This window comes from Peromyscus eremicus, chromosome 16_21, assembly GCF_949786415.1.
Source record: "Peromyscus eremicus chromosome 16_21, PerEre_H2_v1, whole genome shotgun sequence".
Lineage (NCBI taxonomy): Eukaryota > Metazoa > Chordata > Mammalia > Rodentia > Cricetidae > Peromyscus > Peromyscus eremicus.
Window position 1 is genome coordinate 24,403,720 of NC_081432.1, and position 27,487 is coordinate 24,431,206.

A 27,487-nucleotide genomic window follows, 5' to 3' on the forward strand; every position below is an offset into this window, starting at 1 on the left:
GGTTCTAGCACTGTCTCCTTAGTCTCAAAGCCCAGAGCTTTGACAACAGAGTCAGATTGGACTGTCAGATATCAGAGCTGGGGGGCTGGAGAGATGGCTCAGAGGTTAAGAGCACTGGCTATTCTCCCAGAGGTTCTGAGTTCAATTCTCCAGCAACAACATGGTGGCTCACAACCGGCTGTAATGAGATCTGGCGCCCTCTTCTGGCATGCAGGGACACATGCAGGCAGAATACTGTATACATAATAAATAAATAAATCTAAAAAAAAAAAAAGATATCAGAGCTGGCACTCTCCGGAGGGTGTGCATCATCACATCCCTGCCAGGGCACCAATAAGGCTGCGGGTGTTCAACCATGTACACCCTGCACCCAGTAGGACACTGTTCCCACCCCACTTGCCCACTGAGGCTGGATATGGTTGGTAACTGTGGACTTCAGCCTTAGTGTCCTTCCTCCAGGAAGCAGACGATCTCGTTTCCCCGGATGAGCTCAGCACCGTCAGAGAGATGGACGTCGCCAACTTCCGGCGTGTACCGCGCATGCCTATCTATGGCACCGCCCAGCCCAGTGCCAAGGTGCCCGCTCCCCAGGCCCAGGTCCAAACATGGGGCAGGGATAAGGCTAGCCCTGGCCCTGACGGCCCCTCATCCCCCAGGCCCTAGGCAGCATCCTGGCCTACCTGTCTGATGCCAAGAGGAAGCTCCGGCAGGTGGTCTGGATCAACCTGAGGGAGGAGGTTGTACTGGAGTGTGATGGTCACGTCCACAGCCTGTGGCCACCCGGACCAACCCTGGCCCCTGAGCAGCTGGAGGTAAGGTTTCTGGCTTTTTGCATGGTCTGCATGGGAGGCGCTCTTTGAAAAAGAAGGGGGACGAGGGAGGAGGCCCTGCACTCCTTTTGTGTAGATTGAAAAGCTGGGGCTCAGGCGGGATGATTCAGGCAGCTGCTGCTCCAGGCCTTCTATCCCTGTGTTCCCGTGTCCCCATACTCCTGTGGCTTTTCTGCCCTCTGGGGTGGTTCCGACCTGAGGTTGGAACTGGGAAGTCAGCACTAGTCATGGCTCCAGCAGGCTCCTGCCTCTCAGGCCTGTCTCAGTGGCCTCTGCCCTCTGTCCTGCCCCTATCCAGGCCCTGGAGGCCCAGCTGAAGGCCCACCTGAGTGCTCCTGCCCCCAACACGAAGAACCCTACCACCCCCAGGTTCCAGAAGTGCCTGACCACACAGGAGGTCTTCAGGCAGCACCAGGGGGCCTGCCTTGGCCTTACCTACCACCGTATTCCCGTACCAGACTTCTGCGCCCCCCGGGAGGAGGTGAGGGGCCGGGCCTCTGGGGAACCAGATCTCTCTTCCTCTTCTCTGGCCTGGGGAGAGCAGCTCAACTCTATAATGGGGCCAGGGGATTGTCTAATGGGGTCCATATGTGGCTTCAGAAGCTTGTCACCGTCTTTTGTGCACACACACACACACACACACAAGTGCACATGCCCATTCATTGTATATTCTACCTGCATATACTTTGTGTTGTGGGGCCAGTGTGTGTGTGCCTTGTGTTGCAGGCATGTGTACCCTATGTTACAGGGAAGGGGGTGTGCTCATGTGTCTGCTGGAGGGATGGGTATATGATGCATCGTGCTCTGGTTGTACGGGTGTAGGTTCCCATGGGACTCATGGCATCTGTCTTGTGTTTGTGGGCTGTGTGTAGGTGGTGCATCCATGGGGGGCGGGGCTCATGGAGAAAACCCTGTGGGATCCGGCTGTGTGACTGAGGTGATGTTCCTGTGGCCGCTGTCGATCTGTGACAAATGTGTGTTTGTCGCCGTCTCTGTGGTTTGTCTTACAGGTGCTGGTACATCTGTGGGCTGTGTGTGCCTGGCATGCATGTGCGGCTTGTGGATGTGGCTGGGATAGCGTTACTTAGGGCTGTTTCCTTCTGCCTGCGTGGCTCTCTGTGGACTCACAGCCCGTGGCGTGCTGCCCCCTAATGGCTGCTCCCTAAGTGTTCAGATGAGCTCAGGCAGGACGCGGTCCCCAGGCAGCGACTGGGCTGCAGGCTGGAAAACACCTGAGCGTGACCCGCCAGGTGGAGAGTTGGCATACTAAGTCCCAGAAGTGTGTTGTGTCTGCTCATGTGCCCAGGACTGGGTGCCTGGGACGGGGATATACACAGGAATGCATGCAGCTTTGCACATACGTGTGGTCTTGTGTGTGTATGGACAAGGTTATGTGTAGGACGGGGCACATGGACACAGAAAACTGGGGTTACCATTTGGATGGGGGCCACCAGGGTGAGTCTGGACAGCCAGTGACACCCCTGAACTCGGACTGTGGTCTCGTCACCCCAGGACTTTGACCGGCTGCTTGAGGCCATGCGGGCTGCTCTCTCCAAGGACCCAGACACAGGCTTTGTCTTCAGCTGCCTTAGCGGCCAGGGCCGGACCACAACTGCCATGGTGGTGGCTGTGCTGGCCTGCTGGCACATCGGGGTAGGTGTGGCCTTCCGGGTGAGGTCAGAGGTCATCCCAAGCAAGGGGTGGGGCTGGCTGTGGCTAGTGTGGAAGGGCCGAGGTCAATGCCTGATGTCATCCTGGGACCCCTCCCATCAGTCCTGACAGACCCCCCAGTAGGGGTTCCGGGTGTGGGGAGGTGGTAGCAGAGAGAGACTCTGCATCTAACTCTGTCATCCCTCAGGGCTGTCCCGAGGTGGGCGAGGAGGAGCTAGTGAGCGTGCCTGATGCCAAGTTCACCAAGGGCGAGTTTCAGGTGGGTGTGCCCCCTGGGTCTCTGGGAGTGCTATGCGGACTGGAATCTTGGGTCCTGCTGGCAGTTTAGTTGGGGGTGGGGCTGGCTTTCTGCTTCCCAGATGGACGGACTATGGCTCAGAATAGTTTGAGTCTTGAGCCTCTCTGCACATGGCCATAATAGATGGGGCTGGACCCTTCCCTGCCTGGCCAGGGCGCTGGGTTCTTGATAGTGTTGTTGATAACCACCTCACAGTTTCTTGAGACTCAGCTGTGGTTGGTGCCCCATGCAGGGCTGCAACCTGCTCTGTCCATCCCCCTGCTCCAGCTCAGGGCCCCTGGCTCTCGGACAGCCACTAACATTTCAGATCCAGTCTGATCATGTATCGTGCACCTGCCACACGTCATGTGTCGTATCAGACACGTGACTCCTCTTTGCACACTTGGCCTGTAGCTGACCAGTGAATGGCATTACAGCTAGTTCCTGTCTACCTGGTCACTGTGACACATGCCTGCCACTTGTCCTACTGACAGTCCTGCTTCCCTGACCTCTGCCCAGGGCCTTTGGACGTGCTTCTCTTTAGACAACGTCTTTCTTTTATGGTGAATGCTCAGATTCTTTTTTCTTTTCTTAGTGTGACAAACTCTGCTAACAGAAATCAAATTCGAGGCCAGTCTGGTCTACATAGCAGCTTTCAGGCCAGCGGGGGCTACACAGTGAAACCTTGAGTAAATAAATAAGTGTAGCTCCGTGGTGAAGTGTTTGCCCGGCATGTTCAAGGCCCTGCACTGGATCCCTACCACTGCAATACATAAGATAGAGTGCTTGATGAGCATGTGCTAAGTCCTGGCTTAAGCCCAGCACCACATATCCTGAGGGGGACTGGTGGCTTATGCCTCTAATCCAGCATTTGGGTGGTAGAGGCAGGAGGATCAAGAGTTCAAGATCATTCTCTGCTACCTAGTGAATTTGAGGACTGTCTGGAACACGTAAAGATCCCGTCTTTTTACATGGGAGGCAGGGGCAGTTAGATGGATCAGTGGTTAAAAGTCTCGTCCAACAATTAAAAATAAGAAAAAGATGAATCTTGGTAAGAAACCTCACCCGTGCTTTTGACATACTCTGAGCATTTCAAACCATCAGTACTTCCTGTGGTTTGCTGACATCGTCAACCCAGCTCTCCCGTCATCACCCCGGCTCTCCCATCATCTGTCTCCCCATCTCTCCCATCATCTCCCCATCTCTCCCATCATCTGTCTCCCCATCTCTCCCATTGTCTCCCTAGCTCTCCTATTTCTCCCCGGCTCTTCTATTGTCTCCCTGCCTCTCCTATTGTCTCTCTGGCTCTCCCATCTGTCTCCCCATCTCTCCCATCATCTCCCCGGCTCTCCCATCATCTCCCCAACTTTCACCATCATCTGTCTCCCCATCCCTCCCATCATCTCCCCATCTCTCCCATCATCTCCCCAGCTCTCCCATCATCTGTCACCCTGGCTCTCCCATCATCTGTCACCCTGGCTCTCCCATCATCTGTCACCCCGACTCTCCCATCATCTCCCCATTTCTCCCATCATCTCCCTGACTCTCCCATCATCTGTCACCCCAACTCTCCCATCATCTCCCCATCTCTCCCATCATCTCCCCGGCTCTCCCATCATCTGTCACCCCGACTCTCCCATCATCTGTCACCCCGACTCTCCCATCATCTCCCCGACTCTCCCATCATCTGTCACCCCGGCTCTCCCATCACCACCCCCCCCACCCCCCCCACCCCCGCTCTGCTTGCCAGCACTGTGTGTGCCTTACGTTGCAGGAGCCTGGCTTTCCCAGTCCTGCTGTTAATGTGCTGTGAAAGACTGAGGATTTGTGTCTGTTTCACTAAACTGTGACTGTGACAGGCAGAGGTGACATGACAGTTTGGAGGTTTAGTACTTGATATCCACTTTTTTTTAAAGTGTGTTTTGTTGTTTTGTTGTTTTTTTTGTTTTTGTTTTGTTTTGTTTTGTTTTTGTTTTTTTATAGGACCTCACTATGTAGCTCTGGTTGTCCTAAAACTCACTCTGTAGACCAGGCTAGTCTTGAATTCAGAGGTCTGCCTGCCTCTGCCTCCTGAGTGCTGGGACTAAAGTTGTGCACTACTACACCTGGCAAAAGATTTTTATTTATTTATTTATTTATTTATTTATTTATTTATTTATTTATTTATTTTTGTTTTTTTCCAGACAGGGTTTCTCTGTGTAGCTTTGCGCCTTTCCTGGAACTCACTTTGGAGACTAGGCTGGCCTTGAACTCACAGAGATCCACCTGCCTCTGCTTCCCAAGTGCTGGGATTAAAGGCCACCACCGCCCGGCCGATTTTTATTTTTTAATTGCGTGTACCTGTGTGCTCTGTGAGGATATGTTCACATGAGTGCAGGTGCTCCTGGAGGCCAGAAGAGGGCGCTGGATTCCCTGGAACTGGAGTTGCCAGCTGTTGTGAGGCACCTGATGCACCTGAAACTCAGGTCCTCTACAAGAGGAGTACATGCTCTTAAAGGCTTTACCCTGATATCCTCTTAAAAATTATTATTATTATTATTATTTTGGTGTTTTGAGACAGGGTTTCTCTGTGTAGCTTTGGAGCCTGTCCTGGAACTTACTCTGTAGCTGGCCTCAAACTCACAGAGATCTGCCTGGCTCTGCCTCCCGAGTGCAGATCAAAGTGGGATTTAAAGGCATGTGCCACCACCGCCCGGCTTAAAAAATTATTTTTATCAACTTTGGGTGTGATCCCTCAGGAGCTGGCTGCCTACTGTTATTATTATTATTATTATTAATTATTGACAAGCCGTAGGGACCTACCTGTCTCTGTTCTCTGCCCTCTGTCATCACTAGAGGTACAGACATGTCCCATTCTGCCTGGCCTTTTCCATAGGTACTTGGGATAGAACTTGGGTCTTCAACCTTGAGCAGCAAGTACTGTACCCACCAAATTGTCTCCCCAGGCCCTTGATGTTCTCTAAGGATACAAGTCAATGAAATGAACAAAAGAGATGGACACATTCGGCCTCTTAGATTTTTGATCCCTGTGTTAAGAATGGTGGGTACAAGGGCTCGTTGAACAAGCGTGAGGACCCGAAATCCAACGGCCAGCCCTACGTAAAAGCCAGGCATGGCTGTGTGTGTGTGTAACCCCAGCATTGTGTGGGGCAGAGAGAAGAGGATCCATGGGGCTTGCTGGAGGCCAGCCTGGGCCCTGGTTCAGTGAGAGGCCCTGTCTCAAAGTAATAAGGTGGAGAGAGAGAAGGACACTCCTTCAGTGGCCTCCATACGTGCCCAGGTCCATGCATCTGTACACACATGTACTCATATATCACATACACGCATCACACATACGTACACATTTCACACATACAGAGCGAGTAATGTATGCATTGAAATGAACATGTACAGACTTTCAGAACAACTCACAAAATCTTGTTTATGAATGAAAAAAAAAATGTGGATGTGTGGCCTGAGCGATACCACATCCTCTTACTACCCCAAGCCTGAGAAGCAGGCAGGGGGGCTCAGGGCTGAGGATGGCCCTTGGCCTTCTGTCCGCTCACCCCTCCTCTGGCCTCAGGTGGTGATGAAGGTGGTACAGCTGCTGCCCGATGGCCACCATGTGAAGAAGGAGGTGGATGCGGCGCTGGACACTGTCAGCGAGACCATGACTCCTATGCACTATCACCTTCGGGAGATCATTATCTGTACCTACCGACAGGTGAGCCCTGCCCCCCTCCCTGGGCTCCTGGCTCTGCAGGATGGGCTGTGGCTCATGTAGTGGGAGTGAGGGTGGGAGAGGTTGCTGGTGCAGATTTGAGGTGGCGGCGGCGGGTCCAGTGGACCCTTCCTCTTTCTTTTTTCTTTTTTTCAAGATTTATTTATTTATTATGTATACAGTGTTCCGTCTGCATGTATGCCAGATCTCATTACAGATGGTTGTGAGCCACCATGTGGTTGCTGGGAATTGAACCTGGGTCCTCTGGAAGAACAGCCAGTGCTCTTAACCACTGAGCTCTCTCTCCAGCGCCCTCTTTCTTTCTTTTTCTTTCTTTTTTTAATAACCTTTTTTTTTTTTTTAAAAAAAAGATTTATTTATTTATTATGTAGTGTTCTGTCTGCATGTGCCCCTGCAGGCCAGAAGAGGGCGCCAGATCTCATTACAGATGGTTGTGAGCCACCATATGGTTGCTGGGAATTGAACTCAGGACCTCTGGAAGAACAGCTAGTGCTCTTAACCTCTGAGCCATCTCTCCAGCCCCCCTCTTTCTTTCTTTTTGGTCACTTTCCCACCTCTTAAAAGAGACTGTGGACCTGGAAACAGAAATGTCAGCAGCCCTAAGCCACTGCCACCCGATCTGGGATAACATACGCATTACAAGCCTGCCGTGGGAGGGGCCGGTAAAGAGGAACACCTGAGACCTCTGTGGGATGCAGCACGATTCTAGTATGGGACCCTGGGGTCTCAGAGGCCAAGCAGAGCATCAGGTGTGTGGCAGTGTGACGGGAAGCAGGGACGAAGCTTAGCACTGCGTGGTGTGGCTGCTCTACCCCAGGACAGGTTTGTCTACACTGTTTGGGGTCTGGGTCTGGTCCCCATTTAGTTTTTTTTTTTTCTGCTCAGTTAAATATTATTTTACATATTTACTTATTTGTGTGCGCACGGCATGAGTGTAGGGGTCAGGGACAACTTGTAGGAGCAGGTTCTCTACCATGTGGGCCCTGGGGAATGGATTGAGGTGGTCAGGCCTGGCGGCAGTTGCCTTTACCCACAGAGCTATATTACCAGTCACCCCAAATAATGATAATGATAATAATAATAATAATAGTTACTATTATTTTGGTTTTTTGAGACAGGGTTTTTCTGTGTAGCTTTGGTACCTGTCCTGGATCTCACTGTGTAGACCAGACTGGCCTCAAACTCACAGAGATCCGCCTGCCTCTGCCTCCCAAGTGCTGGGATTAAAGGCGTGCATCACTGCCGCCTGGCCCAAGTTATTTTTTAATACCTCACTACATTGTAAAAATGTCTTCAGAATGGTTCAGATTTAATGTATGAATCTGGGGCTTTCAGATATTTAGGAAGAATATGCCTTTGAGTTTGCCTCGGTCCCCTTCTCTGCCTGTCATGGGACTTGCGGGCTGGGCAGGTGATGGAGTTTGCAGCTTCGGGACTCTGGCATGTGGGAACTGGGTTGGTCATGGGGACAGAGATCCCTGCTCCTCAGCCTGGAAGCAGGTGGGTAGGGGCAGTGCTGCATGGTACCAGGAGGTGGCAGTGTATGCCAGGGCTGGGTGATGGTCAGGACAGCGTCTGCCTGTGTCTTGTAAGAGGAGACTGTACCAGACCACTTGTTCAGCCTCAAGTTGGGGACCCATGACCGGAATGATCCAGAACAGCCTTGGCTTGGGGCCCTGGGGTCAGATTCTGATTGGGTCAGAGGGGAGGCCCCTGTGTGGAGGCGGCCTGGGCGTGTGTGGTAAAGTAAGCCTGGGGAAAAGTTCAGAGTAAGAGGTTGCCCCTCATGGGGAGGAGATGATGGATCAGGAGCTTCCAAAATGGACTTGGCACCCTTGGGAGACATGATGTACCTGTGATTAGGTTCCTCATCTCCAGGTAACTATGAGTTAGTTACCTTTGTGTCTCATACTGTCTTAGGTTTCTGTTGCTGTGCTGGACACCATGACCGAAAGCAACTTGGGAAGGGAAGGGTTTATCTTATCTTACAGCTCGTAGTTCATCATCCGGGGAAGCCAGGGCACGGATCCTGGAGGCAGGCACTGAGACCGTGGAAGAACACTCTTTACTGACTTGCTCCTCACGGCTTGCTCAGCCTGCTTACTTATACAACTCAGGATCCCCTGTTGAGGGGTGGTACCACACACAGCGAGCTGGGCCCTCCCACATCAGTCATCAATCCAGAAAATGTGCCTCAGGCTTGCCCACCACCCTGCCTGGTGGAGGCATTTTCTCACTTGCGGTTCCTTCTTCAGTGACACCAGCTGTGTCAGGTTGGCATAAAACTAGCCAGTATACACTCGCTGCCACTGTTCAGAGCCCCACCTCAGAGTACGAGAGCAGAGGCCTCTAGGTTCTGGCCGCTGGAGGCTCAGGCAGTGGAAGGGGGGTGCTTAGGTCTGCCTCAGAGGATGTGGGCCAGGCCCCCTTCTCTCCATCCCAACTCCAGAGCTCACAGGCTGTCATGTAGCAGGAATCTTAAAAGTTCTTATTGATAAAAACAAACCCGGGGCAGGTATTGGGGTGAATGCTGGAAGTTCAGAGAGACAGAACAAGCCACAGCTACCTCACCTTGCCAGTTCCTCAGCTGATCCTGTTTCCTCAGACTGGAAGCCTCTGTGTCCTCATCTGGAATGAATCTCAGCTGAACTGCTGCTCAAAGCCTGAAAGCTTAACCAGCCAAATGCTTCTAGTTTCTGGTCTTCACGCCTTATATACCTTTCTGCTTTCTGCCATCACTCCCTGGGATTAAAGGCTCACTTTCTGGGATTAAAGGCGTGTGTGTCACCATGCCTGGCTGTTTCCAGTGTGGCCTTGAACTCACAGAGATCCAGGTGATCTCTGCCTCTGGAATGCTAGGATTAAAGGTGTGTGTGCCACTATTTTCTGGCCTCTATATCTAGTGGCTGTTCTGTTCTCTGACCCCAGATAAGTTTATTAGGGTGCACAATATTTTGAGGAACACAATACCACCACACTGTCGCTTCTTTGGGACTCCGTACCTGTATGTCCACTGTGAGGACAGAGAGGGAGAGACAGCACAGGGGGCCTGGGCTGCAAGGAGCTGGTCTCAAATAGCCCAAGAGGAATCACTGCGGGCCTCCAGGGCCACATGGGCAAAGGCCAGGAGTCCTAAGGGTTCCTAGTGGGTTTGGAGGCACTGAAGGCTATTTGGTAGCACAGTGCTGTCAGCAGTCACCAGAAGTGAGATTGGATGGGCAGCTGGCTTTACTCCTGGGGAGTGAGGTGACAGGGATGGAGGTGAGGGACGGAGCTGGATTTGAGGGGCAGTAGCTTGCCTGACTTCACAGTAGAATATTTAATGGAGGAAACTGAACAAGTGAGATCTCTCCCCAACTCCCCACCAGGGTGCCCCTCACATTTCCAAGGCTAAGGTGGCGCCTACAGGACCACTCCCTGCATGAAGTGAAATCCCAGAGTACCATCCCAGGGTCCCTGAAGGAGCCAGAAGCTGGATGCAGTTATTCACAAGTGTGGCCACCAGGTGGCTCCAGTGAGCTAAATTAGGGTAAATCCCTCACCATCACCTTCCCATTGAACCCAGGGCCTTACTACAGGTACTCTGCCTCTGTGGTGTGTGTGTGTGTGTGTGTGTGTGTGTGTGTGTGTGTGTGTGTACATGCCATGGCACGTGTGGAGGACAAAGGACTACTTTTTAGAATTATTCTTTCCCACCAGTGAGTTTCATGAGGATTAAATACAAGTTGTTGGCTGGGCAACAAAGTGTCTTTACCTGCTGAGTCATCTTGCCCAGGCCTTGTTATTTATTTTTGAAGTAATTTTACCTGCTATTAGTATGTGTATGACGGGTGGGGGTGTGTCACAGCGAGTGTGTGAGGGTCAGAGATCTCTCTTTCCACCTTTATGTGGGATCTGGGGATTGAACTTGGGTCATCAGGCTTATACAGCAAATGCCCTGGTCAAACCACCTTTCTGGCTCCTTCTGTCTTATCTTGAGGAGGGGTCTTTTGTTTGCTAGATGGCCCTGAGCTTTCAAAGATTCTCCTGTCCCTACCCCTCATCTTACTGATAGGAATGCTGGAATTATAGGCAAGAACTATTATATCTGGCTTTCTTTGGGTTCTGGGGATTCAAACCCAGGACTTCACACTTGTGTGCAAGTACCTTCCCGTCTGAGCCATCTTCCCAGCCCCTGGGACACGTTCTTAAAGGTACCATAGAGTGTGTGTGTATGTATGGGGAGGGGGGTCCCTGAGACTCTCAGAGGGGCTTTTACTCTGCTCGTGTGCAAGAGGTGAACGGGGAGATTTTAGCATCTGGTGGTTGAGCTCCCTCCTGGAGTCCAGCTTGGTTTGCTTCGTGACCGGTGTGTGAGTAGCTTTTAAAATTTGCCTGGGTGAGTCCAGGGTACAGCCAAGGCTGACGGCCACCTCTGGTGAACTGGGGTCTCCTCCTTCAGCCCCTCAGATTCCCCTGCAGGCTTGCCAAAATGCAGATTGCTGGGCCCGTCCCAGAGTTTCAGGATGTTCCGCAGCTCTGAGACTGTACTCATGGCTCGGAACTGGGATGGCCTGGGGCCTGGGCCACGCCAGGGCGTCTGTTGTAGCCCAGCTTATGGAGATGTAGCTCACAGACTGCCTGATGCATGCACGTGTTTAGAGTAGACTGGTCCATGGTTGCCACGGCAACAGGGAAGTCAGAGCATGGTCAGGGCCACAGAAAGAAACCTCATACCCTGGCCACCAGCAGCTCCTTGTTTCCTGTTGACTCTTTCTGGATTTACTCGTCTGTTTTTACAGAGACATCAGTGTGTCAAACACATCTCATAATAATGGAATGATGTACTTTTGTGTGTATTTCCTTCCTTCCTTCCTTCCTTCCTTCCTTCCTTCCTTCCTTTCTTTCTTTCTTTCTTTCTTTCTTTCTTTTTTTTTTTGGACAGGGTTTCATTATGAAGCTCTGGCTGTCCTGGAACTCACTATGTAGACCAGCTTGGCCTTGAACTCACAGAGAACCACTTGCCTTTGCCTCCTGAGTGCTAGGATTAAAGACTTGAGCCATGGCACCTCTTTCTTTCCTTTTGAGACAGAGTTTCCCGTATCCTGGGCTGGCTTCGAATTCCATATGTATCTGAAAATGGCTTTGACTGTCAAGTGTGTGTGTGTGTGTGTGTGTGTGTGTGTGTGTGTGTGTGTGTGTTTGGGGGGGGCGGACATCAAACCCAGTCTGTTTTTGACTCTGCTGTCACACTACAACCGTCCACAGAGACCTTTGTGACCTCAGAAGGTGTAAGGAGAGCCAGGGGATCTGATGTCCCCTTCTGTCTGTCCTCTGTGGTACCCACACACATGGCATAGTCTTACACACACACACACACACACACACACACACACACACACACACACACACGGAAAAATAAATCTTAAGGGAAGAAACAAAATTTAAACATCGACTCTCATCTGAACTGTTGGCATTTCATAACAGATGGGCTAGTTCGTGACCAGGAAGTAGAAAGTCTGTCAGCTCTACTTGGAGGTCAGTGCTGGGAAGTTCTGCATTCCTGATTTCTCATGGCCCCGAGGTTTGAGGACGGCAGCTTTTGGAGACTTGGAAGTTCCCTCCATTAGTAAGAGGGGCAGTTCTTCCTCCAAGGTCCTCTGCACGTCTCGTCCCGGAAAGGCCTGGGTTTGTGTTCTGCCTGAGATCACGGTGGGCTGAGCTGTCCCCTGAGCCGTTCCAGATGCTTAGCACAGAAGGCCTGATCTACGCGCGCTCCAGAGGGGCTCCTGCTAGTTCTGCACATGAGTGAGGAAGGAGGGTTTCTGTGTAGTCTCTCTGAGCTGTGTGTGTGAAAAGTCCCACTTTCTCTGCACTGTGAGAACACCCATGATCAGAGGGGACAGCGGGGTCGGCTCTGCTCAGTGGACACACAGGGAGCCAGTTTCATGAAAGAGGTGACGGAGCCGGGATAGATCATCTGGGCTGACAGGTGGAAGACCAGGATGTAGATGTTGGAAGGAGCTGAGTTTGTTGAGGGAGAGGATTTTTCTGCCTCTCACTGCTCATGTCCCCACCTGCCAGGCTGGTGCCATGCTCCTCTCAAGGAGCAGTGTTTGGAAGTCCTCAAGGACTATTCACGTCGGGCTGGACCGGATCCTACTAAGTGCTGAGCAGAGAGGAGGGCCCAGAGGATGCATCTTAGGGACAATGTCCTATAACATTTCTCCTAGCATCAAAATACCCTGAGATTCCAGTGTGTGTTTACAGATGAGGCCACGATGCATGTCATGGGAGGCCAGGCCACACAAGGTCCTGTGTGAGTTGGTGGCAGAGTAGGGATGGGAGAGGCCAAGGTCTTCCCTCCAGTCTCATACCCCTCTCTAGCCTGTGTTGCAGTTGAGCCCAGGGTCTCTAGATGGCTGTGGGGGAAGCTTGCTGAGGCTCTGGAATGGGGGCAGTTTCTTCTCCAACTCATCCCATGGACTGACTCCTAGAAACTGGCAGTGGGGTCTCTTACCTTCAGTATCGGGGGTTCAGTGAAGCCCCTGCCCCCTGGTTTCAAACTGGAGGTCCTCAGCTGGTCTCTGCTGGAGCCTGGCAAGCTTTGCACAGAGCAGGCCAATGGGCCATGTGTGGTGGGGGTGGGGGTGGGGGTGGGGGATGCTGCTGCTCAGCTCTGGATGGAAATGGGCCCAGGCTCCATCTGGGATGCGCCCCCTCCGTCAGCCTCACCGCCTGGGAATGTCCCAGTCAACATTCTATCCACTCCCAGCAGAACACAGCTGTGAGATTACAACGCTCCCATTAGCATGTAGCAGCTTGGCTTCTGCTCCTCACCCTCCAGAAGCCATCTTTCCCGCCCTTCTGCCTGCTTCAGCAGTTAACTTGCCCGTTAACCGGAAGCCATGAAGAACACATGGCTGGTATTCGGCAGTAAAGTAACGCCAGGGACCCAGAGAAGCAGGGAAGAGGGAGGCCCCTGCTCTCTCATGGATCAGGAAGGAACATCCTGCATGTGGATCTCCATGTGTGATGTGAGCATGAACAGCAAGGAAGTCTGTGGGCAGCTGACTTGTTAGATTGTGGCGTGATATGTTACGACGTGCTCCAAGCAGTTTGGGGATGCAGAAGGCCTCCCGTGGTTTACTGAGCTGTGGTGATTCTAGTTTCAGCTTTTCCAAATGTTTTTTTGTTTGTTTGGTTTTTTGTTTTTTTTTTAAAATCATCTATTTATTTTTATTTTCTGTGCACTGGAGATTTTTCTGCATGTATGTCTGTGTAGGGATGCTGGATCCCCTGGAACTGGAGTTACAGACAGTTGTGAGCTGCCCTGTGGGTGCTGGGAACTGAACCCGGGTCCTCTGGAAGAACAGCCAGTGCTCTTAACCACTGAGCCATCTCTCCAGCCCCCTCATTCTGGTCTGTGTACACTCGCACTCGCCTTTTGTTGCAGGTGGGATTATGGAGGTTTTGAGCACTCTTGGGATTGTGTTCGTGTGTCTGAGGCTAGGCACACCTGGCACATGCCCACTTCTTACCTGTCCTTTAGTGACACCGAGTCAGACCGAGGAGAAGGCTATGCCAGCCCGTGTTCTAGCGAGATGAAACGAGGCACACACATGCCTGTCTCTCCCGGGCAGTTCATGGTGATGGCTGAGGGCCCTTCATACCATTGTGGCTGCTGTTTTATGGTATATGCCAAGAGGGAGCACTCAAGGCTTCCTGGGACAGTCTTGCCTTTCTCTGCCTCCACCTGCCTCAGTTGCCTGGCCTGGGAGGCAGAGCTTACAGCGGTGCCGTAGTTCCACAGTTCCAGGGCAACTGTGAGGCTGTGTCTAGGCTTTGGTGCCGTGTGTGTGTGTGTGTGTGTGTGTGTGTGTGTGTGTGTGTGTGTATGTATGTGTGTGTGTGTGTGTTTGTGAATGTTTGTGTATGTGTTTGTGAATGTTTGTGTATGTGTTTGTGAGTGTGTGTGTGTGTTTGTGAGTGTGTGTGTGTTTGTGAGTGTGTGTGTGTATGTGTTGTGTGAGTGTTTTTTTTTGTGTGTGTATTTGTATGTGTGTGTGTGTGTGTGTGTGTGTGTAGGGCCAGAGTGCTCAAGGGCTTTTAAAAACTACCTCAAGGACTCGCAAGATGGCTCAGTGAGTAAAGACACTTGCCACCAAGTCTGATAGCCCGAGTTTGATCCCCTGGACCCACATGGAGGAAGGAGATGTCGAGTTGTCCTCTGACCTCTGTACACATTCACACATTCACACACACACAAATAAGCATTTAAAAAAAAACAAACCTGCCGGGCAGTGGTGGCGCACGCCTTTAATCCCAGCACTGGGGAGGCAGAGGCAGGCGGATCTCTGTGAGTTCGAGGCCAGCCTGGTCTACAGAGTGAGTTCCAGGAAAGGCGCAAAGCTACACAGAGAAACCCTGTCTCGAAAAACCAAAAAAAAACAAAAAAAAAACCAAAACCAAAAACAAAAACAAAAACAAAAACAAACCTGCCTTACATGGAAAAAGAAAAGGAAAGAAAGAAAGTCTCTTGAGGTTAGGGTGGAGATGAGGTGGCTGGGGCCAGTATGAGAAGCCTAGGCCCTACTGAAGTATTCCAACATGGCCACCAGCCCACAGGTTGACCCACGCGTGAATCAGTTGTTTCCTTTTGGACTTGGAGAGGGAAAGATATTTCTGACAGAAACCAGGCTCTAGAGGAAGCCAGGCTGGAAGCATTAATGCCAGCAGGCATTTTCCTTGGCCTCGCCTGGCGACAGTTATTTTATTTTATTTTTTTCCGAGACAGGGTTTCTCTGTGTAGCTCTGACTGTCCTGGAACTCACTCTGTAGCCCAGGCTGGCCTCGAACTCACAGAGATCCGCCTGCCTCCGCCTCCCGAGTGCTGGGACTAAAGGCGTGCGCCAGCACCTCCAGTGAAGCAGTCATTCTTACTGTTCTGTGTTTGAAACGGCCCTACTGTACCTTCCATCTCCCATCCGGAAAGAGTTTGAGAAAAAGCTGAGGCAGGGGTGGCTGCAGCTGCCCTTTGCTCTCCACAGGATACTTTACAGAGACCACACTGCTTTGACTGAGTTTTCTGAGAACTTAGAGCTCGTCCATTCCAGCCCTCAGAGAGGTAGGGAAGTCAGGGCAGGTTTTATTAGACCCATTTTATTGAGGAAGAAACTGAGACCTGAGGAAGATTTGTACCTGGCTGGAAGTCTCTTCTACTTTGTCCTATCCTCCTTTCCCTCCATGGTGGCACTCAGGACCCAGGGGACGACAATTTCATGGCTGCTTCTGTGTGCGCTGTCTGTCTCGTTGATGCGGAATAGGCCGAGCCAACAGGAGCTGCCGTGAGGCAGAGAGTTCCACTCAGTGCCCCAAAGACTAAAGTCATTTCCTAAGAAAAACAGGAAGTGAGATGGTTCAGGCTCAGGCGCTGAGCCCTGGTGGGTCTCAGCCTCTCTAACACTCAGGCCACACTGTCCCCGGAGACCTCATTCCAGTCGGTAATGAGTCTCCAGGGCCCAGCCCTGTAATTAGAGCAGCCTCGGAATGTCACAGGCTGTCATAGAAGATGTGACAGGGGGAAGCGCTGCTTCCTTGGGCTCCTCACAGCCAGCTCAGAATAGAGCCAGTGGAATTGGTGCAGCTGCCGAACAGAGTTTGTGTGCGCGTGTCTGTGAGTGTGAGTGTTCACGAGAGTGTTTTCGTTGTGTAAAGAGGGCCCCTGTTGGCAACTGATCCTCACTCCCCTTCTTTCCCGTGTTTGCTGGCTGCCGGGCTGGAAACCTTTCGGCCTTACAGGGGACTTTCGTGCTGTGCCTGGCAAGCTCTCTGTGTACCACTGGACTTAGCGGGGGTCCCAGGGTCACCTCCGGCACCCCCTGGCCCAGGCATCATCTCACTGAGACCTGCCTCTCTGCTTGTAGCTCTCACTGTCTGGGGAGTCCTTCGTTCATTGCCTAGGCTCACTTCCACAGCCCGGCTCCCAGGCGCTTGCCACACACAGCAGGCCTCTGCAGTGACTAGTGAGTGGGTGGTAGGTAGCTGGCAGGTGGAATAAACATTTGCATACATGGGACACCTGTCTGTCTGCTGTCCCTCTGCTGCTTAGTCGGCTGGGATGGTCTTCCAGGACAAGCCGTTCTTCTCCAGTGATGGAAGGGCCCTGGGGCATGGAGGTAGGCCAGGCAGGGACTGTCCCTGGGATGGGGTGGCTGGGAGCCAGTGGGATTTCCTGGTTGAGATGCAAATCAAGAAAAGGAGAATTGAATGTGTAGCCGGATGGCCGTTGCCGGAAGGAGGCAGTTGCCATTAAAATGGCAAACTTATGGGTATAATGGTTTGGTGGGTGAGCACTCTCAGGAGGACATGGGTGATGAGTTGGAGTACCTGACAGATATCCATTGGAGTGTTGTGCAGGCCCCTGATCGAAGGCATATGTATGTAAGTGTGTGTGTTGGGGGAGGGGGTGTCCCAGCATCTTTCTAGAATCTAGATTCTCAAAGCTGCTGGAAACTGCCTCGGGAGGGGACTACAGGGGAGAGCGCTCACTGGCCAGCCAAGGACTTGCTGCATCCCAAGCGCTAATGCAGACCTTTTGGGGTAGGAGTGAGGGCCAGAGAGGCAGAAAGCTGGTGACAACCCCCACCCACCCTGGACGTCATCATCGTTGTTTGGGGAGGCAGGTTCCACCTCCATGAAGCAATTAGAAACCCCGCCTTAGTGAAATGGTTCGGACTGAGAGCCAAGGAGGCCGAGGATGGGGTGATTGTGGGGCCTGGAGTGCTCAGAGCAGGCTGTGGAGAGGGGCTGGTCCTGAGCCTGGGGGGACAAGCTGACTGTGGCTAGGACAGGTGGAGAGGAAGGGCGATTCAGGCAGAAGGAGTAGAGTGGCTGAAGGCACAGAGGCCAGCCTCACGTTTACTCTTGGTGGCCCAGCAAAGAGCTCCCGGACAGCCATACTGACAGAGCCGGACCCTATATTCCTGCTAGACAGGCCAGAGGTGAAGCCTTGGTCCGCGCAGCCCTGGCATCTCTCCTGGGCCCCTTTTATTTTAGATTTCAGTCCCAAGGGTCCAGGAAGCCTTTGTCCAGCTTCATGGCAGCTAATGACAGCCTGGCCCGCTGGACCATTTAAAAACAGCTTGGCTATTTTTACGCACTGGAGGTGGCCGGGTGCCCCCTCCCGGAACTGCGCCAGCATGGAGTGCTTTTAAGGAAACTGGGCTGTGTCAGGCAGATGGGGCCATTGTCTCAAATCACAGCCCTGTGGCCAGAGGCAGGATGTGTCCGTGGGAACCTCTGGGGGTGCCAGGCATCATCATCGTACAGCGTCCGAATTTAGAGATAATTCTACCCTTGGTGGTAAGGAGAAAGACGCCCTCTGCCCTGTGCCGGATGTACCTCAGACCTCACTCATCCTTGCTGGTATCTTGGGTCAGTGCTGGTATGGTGTGGCTGTGGCCAGGTGAGAGCGGGGCCTTTCTCCTGAGCCTTGGTTGGAAGCAGTTTAAAATGGCTTTTCCAAGGAGCGCTGTGGGTGACTCGTGTCCTCCTGAAAACACTCCAGGGTCCAGAGGAGACTGGGAGAGGAGAGGCTGACTGAGGGATGGGGGCTACCTGACCCATGCAGTGTGGACCAGCTCACCATCCTGTGAGTCAAACGTGGTGTCTGTGTTTGACTGCGTTGGCCACGTGCTTTACATTTAAGCAAACTCTCTCTATTTATATATTTCTTTTCCCTAACATCTGCTGCCTATAATCAAAATTGATTTTTCGGAGCATGCGATTTTAATCCTTCAAATAGTGTGAAACTCGTGCTCCTGCCCTGTGTATTTCTTCTACAGGCAGCTGCTCTGGCCCTTCGTGTGTAGGACCGACCCTCTTGTCCTGGCTTCTCCCAAGCTCTGAGCCCATGTCTTGGCTTCCCTTCGTGCTTCTGTGATACGATACCCTGACAGAGGCCCGTGAGGGAGAAAGGCCCTAGTTGGCCTGTGGTTCCTGGACGCAGGCCTCCACTGTGGGGAGTTGAGGCTGTAGGAATCTGAAGCAGCTGGTACCACCATTACCATCACACCCGCAGTCAAGACCAGAGGGCGTTGAATTAACACACGGCCGTAGCCGGGCAGTGGTGGCGCACGCCTTTAATCCCAGCACTCGGGAGGCAGAGCCAGGCGGATCTCTGTGAGTTCGAGGCCAGCCTGGGCTACCAAGTGAGTTCCAGGAAAAGCTCAAAGCTACACAGAGAAACTCTGTCTCGAAAAACCAAAAAAAAAAAAAAAAAAAAAATACTCGGCCGTGCTTGGCTAGCTCTCTCCCCGTTCCATTTATTGCAGGGCCTAGCGAATACGATGAATGAATACGGTGCCGCCGCCGCCATTCAGAGTGGGTTTCCCCACCCCACCTAACCCAATTAAGAAATTTCCCCACGGCCGTGCCCACAGGCCAACCTAATCTAGACCCTTCCTCACTGAGTCTCTCTTTCCAGGGGATTCTACATTGTGTCGGAGTCCACAACAGTCCAAACTAACCGCCCTGTCTTCCCCCGTTGCTAACCCGACCGACCGACCGTCAAGCTGTCTCCTTTTCTACCCTGGGGACACACCTCCCTCCTGACCCCAGCTTACCCCCGTGGTGCCTGCTGCATCTTCTTCCTCACCCACCTTGAGGGTCTCTTTCCTCTTTCTGCCCTTCCCCCTGCTTTCCTGACACAGCCACTGGAGCCTCCCAGGGGCCAGGCCAGGCGGCACTCACCTCTGTGGCTTCAGACCTGTACTTGGTGGGGGGTCAGTGTGGGTCACACATACCTTCTCACCAGTCCCCTGAGATGTGCAGGCTAAGGGCGGAATGGCCGCCATCCTGGGAGCCTCGCTGTCTCTCAGGGATCCAGGGCACTGTTGTTCTTGTTCTCAAGCCCTTTTTTGGTACCGCTCCCCCCCATCCCCCCCCCCACCCCCGGCATCCTTCCCTAGGGTCCCCAGCTTTGCCAGTTACCACCCCTCCCCATGCTCTCAAAGCTCAGTTGGTCCTGTGTAGGCCCCTCTCCAGCTGTGAGTTTTAGGATGCCGGGCCATGTCATGTCTGGGGTGGGGACAACCCTGGAGTTTTCCCCGGAGTGTGTAGGCCGGCACTGTGTGTGTGTGTGTTCATGGCAGGGCTTCCATCTGTGGCCCAGCTGTTGGGAGAGCAGCCCGCCCTGGCCCCTCGGAGCTCGCTGTGCCCGCCCACAGATAGCGCTGTCACTAGAAAGACATCCCATGCCACACTTTTTTTTTTTCTAGATCAGAGAGCCCCGGTGGGCTTGGGTGGAGGCCCGAGGGTGTGAGGATCGGATACTACGGGTCTGGGTGGCCTTCCCCCTCTGGGACTCCTTCCCATAGCTGTGTGGGCAGCACACCCATAGTAGGCAGAGGAGGAGACGGGGATATGGAGGCAGACCACCCTACAGAGCGGGGCTGGCTGTGTGTCCCAGATCTTGTGAGTGTCCCTGGCCTGTTTCCCTGCGGAGGAGAACCTTGAAAGCATTCCATTTTTTTAATGTCCCCTTTCTCTTGAGCATGCATCTCCCACAGTGTCTTCCTCCGACAGGCTGCTGGCGCTACCAAGCCTTCAGTGACTTCCATGTTGAATCCCGTGGTGCCCACACCCCACCCCTCTGAGACCCTCACTGGCTGATCTGGGCTGAACCCAGACGCTTGCATGTTAAGGTTCCCTGTGGTTCTTAAGAGCAGTGAGGCTGTGAACCCCACTGTGGGGGGGGGGGGCTCGCCCCCTCCTTTTTTCCCCAGGGTACTCTTTAGGAGTGAGGGATAAGAGATTTAGATAGAAATATAGAGGGGAGAGAGAGAGAGAGAGAGAGAGAGAGAGAGAGAGAGAGAGAGAGAGAGAGAGAGAGAGAGAGAGAGAGACAGAAACACAGGATAGCCTCGGGAGGGCCTGGATCCAAACCCTCTCTACCTCAGATGTCCCCAGCTTTTCAGCAGACAGCCTGACTTTGGAGCAGCATGGTCTTCAGGGACATAGAGGCCTTTCTTCTCGATAGGAAATGGATTTGAGAGGTGTCCCCCCGCTCCGCGCCCCAGTCGCCCCCCCCGCCCCCCGTCCCCCAGGAACTGGTCCCCATGGGTCTCCTCTGTGGCCAAGCCACGCAGCAGCACCCCAGGCCTTGCCACTGAAATCACTCCGCTGGGTGCTCAGGCAGTGAGTGGGCACGGAGGTGTTGTTATACAGTGGGCCTCCGTGCTGACACCATCCTCTTGTCCTCCAGGCAAAGGCCACCAAAGAGGCCCAGGAGGCTCGGCAGTTGCAGCTGCGGAGTCTGCAGTACCTGGAGCGCTACATCTACCTGATCCTCTTCAATGCCTACCTCCGCCTGGAGAAGGCCGGCTCCTGGCAGAGGCCCTTCGGCACCTGGATGCGGGAGGTGAGAGAGGAGGCCGAGACGGATAATACGCCTGCCTCGGGGTGGTGGGTATTACGGCAGGGCTGTATCTTTCCCCCTGGCCCCCCGGGGGTGTTCTGGAAGGACCCAGGTGACAGGCTCCCCCATGGAATGGGGAGAGTCCCACCCCAGCTGCTGTGTCCCTTGCCTAGGGTCTCAGCAGGCAGACAGCCAGTAAGTGTGACAGCTGAGTCAATGAATGGGTGGGGGAGGGAGAGGTGGGTGTGAGAAGGGCAGCCTGCCCGCTAGGAGCTTGCTCTGTGTGGCTCATGGCCCGCGCTGCCTGAACGCCTGGGCACTTGGGTCCCTTCTTCTGTTTGACCCCCATCTGTGCCCTGTGAAGGCCAAGAGCAGGGTTGTTTGTCCTGAACCCCCCGTCTCCTTCCGTCCATGACCTTGGGCAAGGTGGCCAGTCTTGTAAGTCGGCTGTCTTCTTTGGTACTGGAATAGTGGCAGTGGTGTTGGCGTCATCTGGGAAGGTGGTAGGGACTCGGTGACATACGAGTCGTGCCTCTGCCTGACCTGGTAAGATCCAGGTGTGCTTTAGGTAAGAGGGGCCTTGCAGAGGTTCAAGGATAAAGCAGCAGATAAAATGGCAATTCCACAGAGTCTGTCTGATCGTCAAAAGGGATTCATTCTGGGTTAATCCATAATATGTATAAGGGAGTTAGTCGCAGGATCCAGGAGGGGCGGGGCGCGGTCCAACGCGGTTCTCTGGAGAACTCTGCCTTGATCTGCAGCACCAGCATCCAGCACCCAAGACCACAAGGTAGCCAAGAGAGCAAGCATGTATGCATTTCAGGTCTTAAGGAGCCCCCCCTTGGACACGCCCTGTGTGTGGGGGGGCAGGTACCTAGCAGTTACCGGCTGCCTGCTAGGGGCGGTGCTTCAGGGGTAAAGCTTCAGACAACCACCCCGACATGGACTTCTTTATGGTTGTCATGGGAACTGGTCGTTGGCGCCTCTCTTCCTATGGCCCCGATGATCCCTCTTTGCTTGGACTTCCAGTCCCTCCTGGCACCTGCTGGTCAGGAGAGAGAGAGGAAAGCAGCCTGCAATTACCCCTCAGCCAGGGAGCCAGCCCTGTCAAACTCACCGTCCGTCCGTCATTCTAATCTGGGTTCAAGTCCACAGTGAGCTACCAGGATGTGAGTGGGTGGAGAGCAGGAACCAGAAACTCAGAGTGGGTACAGGACAGGCGCAGGGCCTCAGGACTGGATGGAGACGTGTTCAGGGAACAGACAGGGATGTGGGGATGCGGGCTGCAGGAGATCACCTTGGGGCTGGTCTCGGGTGTCAATGTGGGAAAGCATGGGAAATGAATCTTTGTACTTAAGAGTGAGTATTGAGTGAGAAGACCTGACGAGGGCCGTGTTGAGACCACCTTGGTGAGCAGGCCCAGACTTGGCTTCTTCTTTGAGCCCTGGAGTGGAATATAGGTGGGAGGGTCTGATGTAGCCCAGGCTGGCCTCAAACACACTATGTAGCTGAGGATGACCTTGAACTTCTGATCTTCCTGCCTCCACCTTCCTGGGATGACAGGGGTTTACCACCATGCCACGTTGGCCTATATATTGCTGGGGCTCAAGCCCAGGGGCTTCATGCTTACCAGGCAAGCACTCTGCTAGCATCTACATCTTCAGCCGGGGACAGGGACACTCTCTTCTTGAGTTCTTCTTGGACAGGGAAACCAAGGGCTGGGGCACCTTGCTCTGCTCCCCACCTCCCTCTCAGGCTGGATGCGGACAGATATTGAGGGAGAGATGCTGGTTTAGTCAGGAGCGGGACTCTAACTCAGGCGACTTCAGCCCCTCTCCTGGACAGACAAAGGCTGGGGCAAGGGTCCCTGGGGACAGCGAGAGGGACAGCAGCATCTCTTTACTCCAGATGGAGTTGTCCCCAAGAAGGTGTAGGGGATGGTTGGAGCCTGGGGCCAAGGGCCAGGCTACTGGGCCACCAGCTCTGTGTTGAGTGTCCAGAGCAGAGAAAGCCAAGCTGGCTGAACTCCCAGACAAAGGGAAGGGCTGCTGTCTGCTCTGGCATCCACACTTCTGCTGCCTCTCTGCCCAGATGTGGTTTGCTGGAGTGGCCGAGGTCTCCCAGGCATGTCCAGGGCCCCATGTACTTGCACGGCCTGCTCCATGCAGTCCCAGGAGAGAAGACTGTCAGTGACCCTCTAACAAAGTGGTTATAGATAGATGGACATGCAAACTTGTGGTAGCCGCTGAGCTGGCCGAGGGCCGCTCTGGGCCCTAGACTCACCCATGTGCCTCAGAGCTCAGCCAGGGGAGGGTGGTATGAGGAAAGCTGGCCGGATGATGTCTCACTCCCCTGAAGTTCTGCCCCATCTCTGCCCTCTCCAGGTGGCAACCAAAGCTGGCATCTACGAGATCCTCAACCAACTGGGCTTCCCTGAGCTGGAAAGCGTGGAAGACCAGCCTCTGTCAAGGCTCCGCCACCGCTGGCAGGAGCAGAGCCGAGACCCGGAGCCCTGTGACGTCGGGGACTTCCTGTAGACCTTCTTCTTGCTCCATGACAGGCAGGCTGGGGGCCTGAGGCTCTCATTGCTCCAGATGAACACTGGCCAGCTTCCTGGAGAGATTGAGGGGCCAAGAGCCTTTGGAAAGAGGTTTTTGTAGGATGTGTAGATGGCACAGCCGTTCTCTGTAAACCCTTGGGGTATGTAATGGCCTCTGGCAAGGCCCAGCATGTGTACCTCACAGACCAGCTAGCGAACAGCCTCCGGGGAGCCCGCTCCCCACACAGCCAGTCACCACCACTGTCCTCTTCTTACTGTTGGCCATCAGACTGCCTAGGTGGGCAGCAGGCTGGCCATGTTCGTTTTTTCTTTTTTTTAAACTTCCTTCCTCTGGCTGGCTTGCTCTTGCTTCCTCACACTTTCAACCTAAGCAGCTGACCGAGGTAGGCGAAGGGGATGGCGAGCTGGGCAGGTCCATGTTAAAGGCAGCTCTGTCCAGCTCCTCCTGGCTCATGAGCGTCGCCAGCCTGGAAGACTGTAAGGCGAGCTCTCCTCCCCCCCACTCCCCTCCCGACCCCGGCTTCCTTCTCTAGACTGGCAGAGGTGGAAGCTCCCAGGGCGTTGGAAATATCAGGGAGACCCTCCCAGTGTGGGGAAAGGGCGTGTGGAGGCCAGGGAGGCCGTGAAGAGGAGGGAGCTGTGTGTCGGAAGCCTGTTGGCAGGGTCCAGGGTGACTCTTGGGGGAAGTGGAGGGTAAGACAGACAGGGCCATGGTGGCTGACTGTCGGGCCTCGGATTCCAGGTCCGCCCTTGCCGGGACCGCTGAGCTGCTTCCTTGGGACGCTGCTGAGTTCTGAGCAGTCTCGTTCACTCAGTAGGAAGGTGAGCATAGAGGCCTGTGTTTGGCGACTCTTGGCTGGGTTTGTCTGTCTGTAGTTTGCTCCATCCAGGGGTTGCGCATCTGGGAGCTTGGTTACCTGTCTGACTCTGTGGGGACAGGGATGAGTCTCTGAGGCTCCTGTCCTTCAGCAGGAAGGTGGAAAGACCTGTCAGCTGTTCGCTGTCATATCTGAAGAGGCCAAAAGTTGTTTCCTGCCTGGGGAAGTAGTGACCCTCTTAGCCAACTTCTTTTGCAAGCTGCTGTATGTCTGTTCACGGCTTCTCAGGTTTGCTGGTGTCTGCTTTGTGCATATCAGTTATTTTCAGATAAGTAGCCAAGGAGTCAGAGACCAGAGAGGGGCCCTTCACACTCTCATGGTTGGCACTGACTTGGAGATATGCTGGGACCACTGGCGGATGGATCACTTTACCTCTCTCCCTCAGTTTCCCCATCTGCAAAATGGGAGAATAATACTTGCCTACCTACCTCACAGGGATGTTGTGAGGAATCCTTTATGGTTTTTTGTTTTTGTTTTTGTTTTTGTACAGAGCTTTTGAGCATTAAAAACAGTATAAACGTTCACTGTGTTGCTGATTGATCTTTAGTGTGAGGCAGACATTATGGAAGTCATGAGGACAAGTGGGTTCCTTGTTCCTCTGGACTAAGGGTGGCCGCAGGGTGAATGGGAAGTCCTCGTTACTGTCACTCCTGGTGTTTAGAGGCCATGGGTGTTGCAGATGTCAGTTACTTCCTCCATATCATCAGTCACACTTTACCGTCTTGTACTGGCTGTCCACGATGGCCCTGCTGATCCCTGCTTGAACAAACAGCGCCACCAACCATCGATCAAGAGAGTGCACCATAGGCCTGCCCTCAGGCCCGTCTAGTGGGGGCGTTTCCTCACCTAAGGTTCCCTCTTCCCAGATGACTCCAGCTTATGTCCAGCACAGCATCTCTCTCTACACACACAGATCTGATTGCAGATTTTAGGAAAGAAAAACTCTCAAGGTGGAGTTAGGGCTTATTGAGGAGGACAGGCCTCAGTCCCCACTTCCTCTGCAGACGCCCAGGGGCCCTGCCCAGCACCTTTGAGCCCTGTGCCCATGTCCTCTTCATTGATTGGTTTAAATGTCAAATATCCCGCAGAGGCCACGGGGTTGAACACTTATCTCCAGCAGATGGCGCTGTGTCTGAAGCTTGCAGAACTTCTGGAAGATGGAGTCTCACTGGAGGAAGTGCACCACTGGAGGAAGTGCCCTGCTGGAGGAAGTGTACCGCTGGAGGAAGTGCACCACTGGAGGAAGTGTCTGACTGGAGGAAGTGCCCCGCTGGAGGAAGTGCACCACTGGAGGAAGTGCCCCACTGGAGGAAGTGCACCATTGGGAAGTGCCCCACTGGAGGAAGTGTCCCACTGGAGGAAGTGTCCCACTGGAGGAAGTGCACCACTGGAGGAAGTGCCCCGCTGGAGGAAGTGCACCACTGGAGGAAGTGCCCCACTGGGAAGTACACCACTGGAGGAAGTGCCCCACTGGAGGAAGTGCCCCACTGGAGGAAGTACACCACTGGGAAGTGCCCCACTGGAGGAAGTGCACCACTGGAGGAAGTGTCTGACTGGAGGAAGTGTCCTACTGGAGGAAGTGTCCCACTGGAGGAAGTGCACCACTGGGAAGTGTCCCACTGGAGGAAGTGTCCCACTGGAGGAAGTGTCCCACTGGAGGAAGTGTCCCACTGGAGGAACTGTCCCACTGGAGGAACTGTCCCACTGGAGGAACTGTCCCACTGGGAGCAGCCCTTGAGGTTTTGGTAGCCTGGCCCTGCTTCCTGGCTCCTGACTCAGAGTGAGCAGCTCCTGCTCCGGTTATCACATCCTTTCTTACACCCAGAGCCGAAACAACCCTCTTTAAGTTGCTTCATGTCAGGGGTTTTGTCACCACAACAAGAAAAATAATGGATCCATACAGAGAAACACTAGATTTGGGCTTTCTGAGGCAGCCGCTATCCCGGATTCCACGAGGCTGGGTTAAGTTTCCGTTCTCACCAATGTATTCCTTTCTCCACACCCCCAAACCAGGTTATCTTTTGTCTTTGTGACAGTAGCCATCCCGACAGGACAGTGGCTAGGTTTCCCTGTGTTGTGGGAATTCCTCTCCTGGGGAGATGCAAACAGTATCTGATTACTTACAGAGCACAGGTGAGGGGTGGCCTACGAGATCTAGAGTGACCCCAAAGCAACTGCACTGGAAAGTCTCACAGCAGCGTGGATGTTGGCTTCTCTACAGCCACTTAGATGGAGCCCCACTTGCATTCACCTTCCTGGGCCTGTATACTCCAGCACCTCCCAAGCCCCAAGTACACTAAAAATGGTTGCCAGGGGTAGCTGGAACTTTGGGTGAAGGTCCAATTACCACCACCACCCCTGCTTCTATGAGGGAATGTCAACAGTCAGCAGCCCCTTATGATGGACACTTACAATCAGGTGGTTTTAGTTTAAGGCTCCCTAGAGGCCAATGATATGGACCAACATTCTATCTACTTGCCCGTTAGCTCATACATACTCGCACACATGCATACAGACATACATATCTTAAAAGTCAGAGAAAAGAGGGGGTGGGAGCTTAGCAACCTTTTAAGGTGTAACCTGAGCCATCAAAACATTGGTCCGTATGGCTAATGTTGAGACTTGAGTTGTGACCCTCTCTCTTGGAGACTGTCCACTTGAGTATTTCTCACTTGCTGAGTCTGTCTTGGAGAAGCCATGACCTCTCAGGACGCGCTTGTTCTCTCCTTGGGTGCCTTTCCTTCAATCTGTAATAAAATCTCCAGCTCTGCTTTAGCATAAGGCTGGTCCTGAAATTCTTTGTGTATGTGCGTGTAGATGCTGTGCTGACAGGTTTGTGACCCCTTGACACAAGCTAAAGTCATTTGGAAAGAGGGAACCTCAAGTAAAGGTTAGACTGGCCTGAGGGCAAGCCTGTGGTATATTTTCTTGATGGATGATTAATGTGGGAGGTCCCAGCTTCTTGTGGGTGGTCCTACCTCTGGGCTGGGCTGGTGGTTCTGAGTTCTATAAGAAAGCAGACTGAGCAAGCCATGGAGAGTAAGCCAGTGAGCAACACTTCTCCACGGCCTCTGCCTCAGCTCCTGCCTCCAGGTTCCTGCCTTGAGTTCCTGTTCTGACCTCTCCAGACGATGAATTCCAAGTTGTAA

At 53.4% G+C, this 27,487-nt stretch overlaps 1 protein-coding gene across 1 annotated transcript in view; it reads left to right on the top strand.

Annotated features, from left to right (window-relative positions):
- Pald1 (phosphatase domain containing paladin 1) overlaps positions 1–24,862 on the top strand; it is a 66,345-nt gene extending 41,483 nt beyond the window's left edge. Inside the window, exons 13-20 of the mRNA XM_059282183.1 lie at positions 460–576; positions 657–812; positions 1,129–1,311; positions 2,343–2,483; positions 2,689–2,760; positions 6,344–6,484; positions 20,748–20,903; positions 23,285–24,862. Of these exons, the coding sequence (XP_059138166.1) occupies positions 460–576; positions 657–812; positions 1,129–1,311; positions 2,343–2,483; positions 2,689–2,760; positions 6,344–6,484; positions 20,748–20,903; positions 23,285–23,437 (1,119 nt within the window). The 3' untranslated portion in view covers positions 23,438–24,862. The remainder of the gene's footprint in view (positions 1–459; positions 577–656; positions 813–1,128; positions 1,312–2,342; positions 2,484–2,688; positions 2,761–6,343; positions 6,485–20,747; positions 20,904–23,284) is intronic.
- The last annotated feature ends 2,625 nt before the right edge of the window (positions 24,863–27,487 follow it).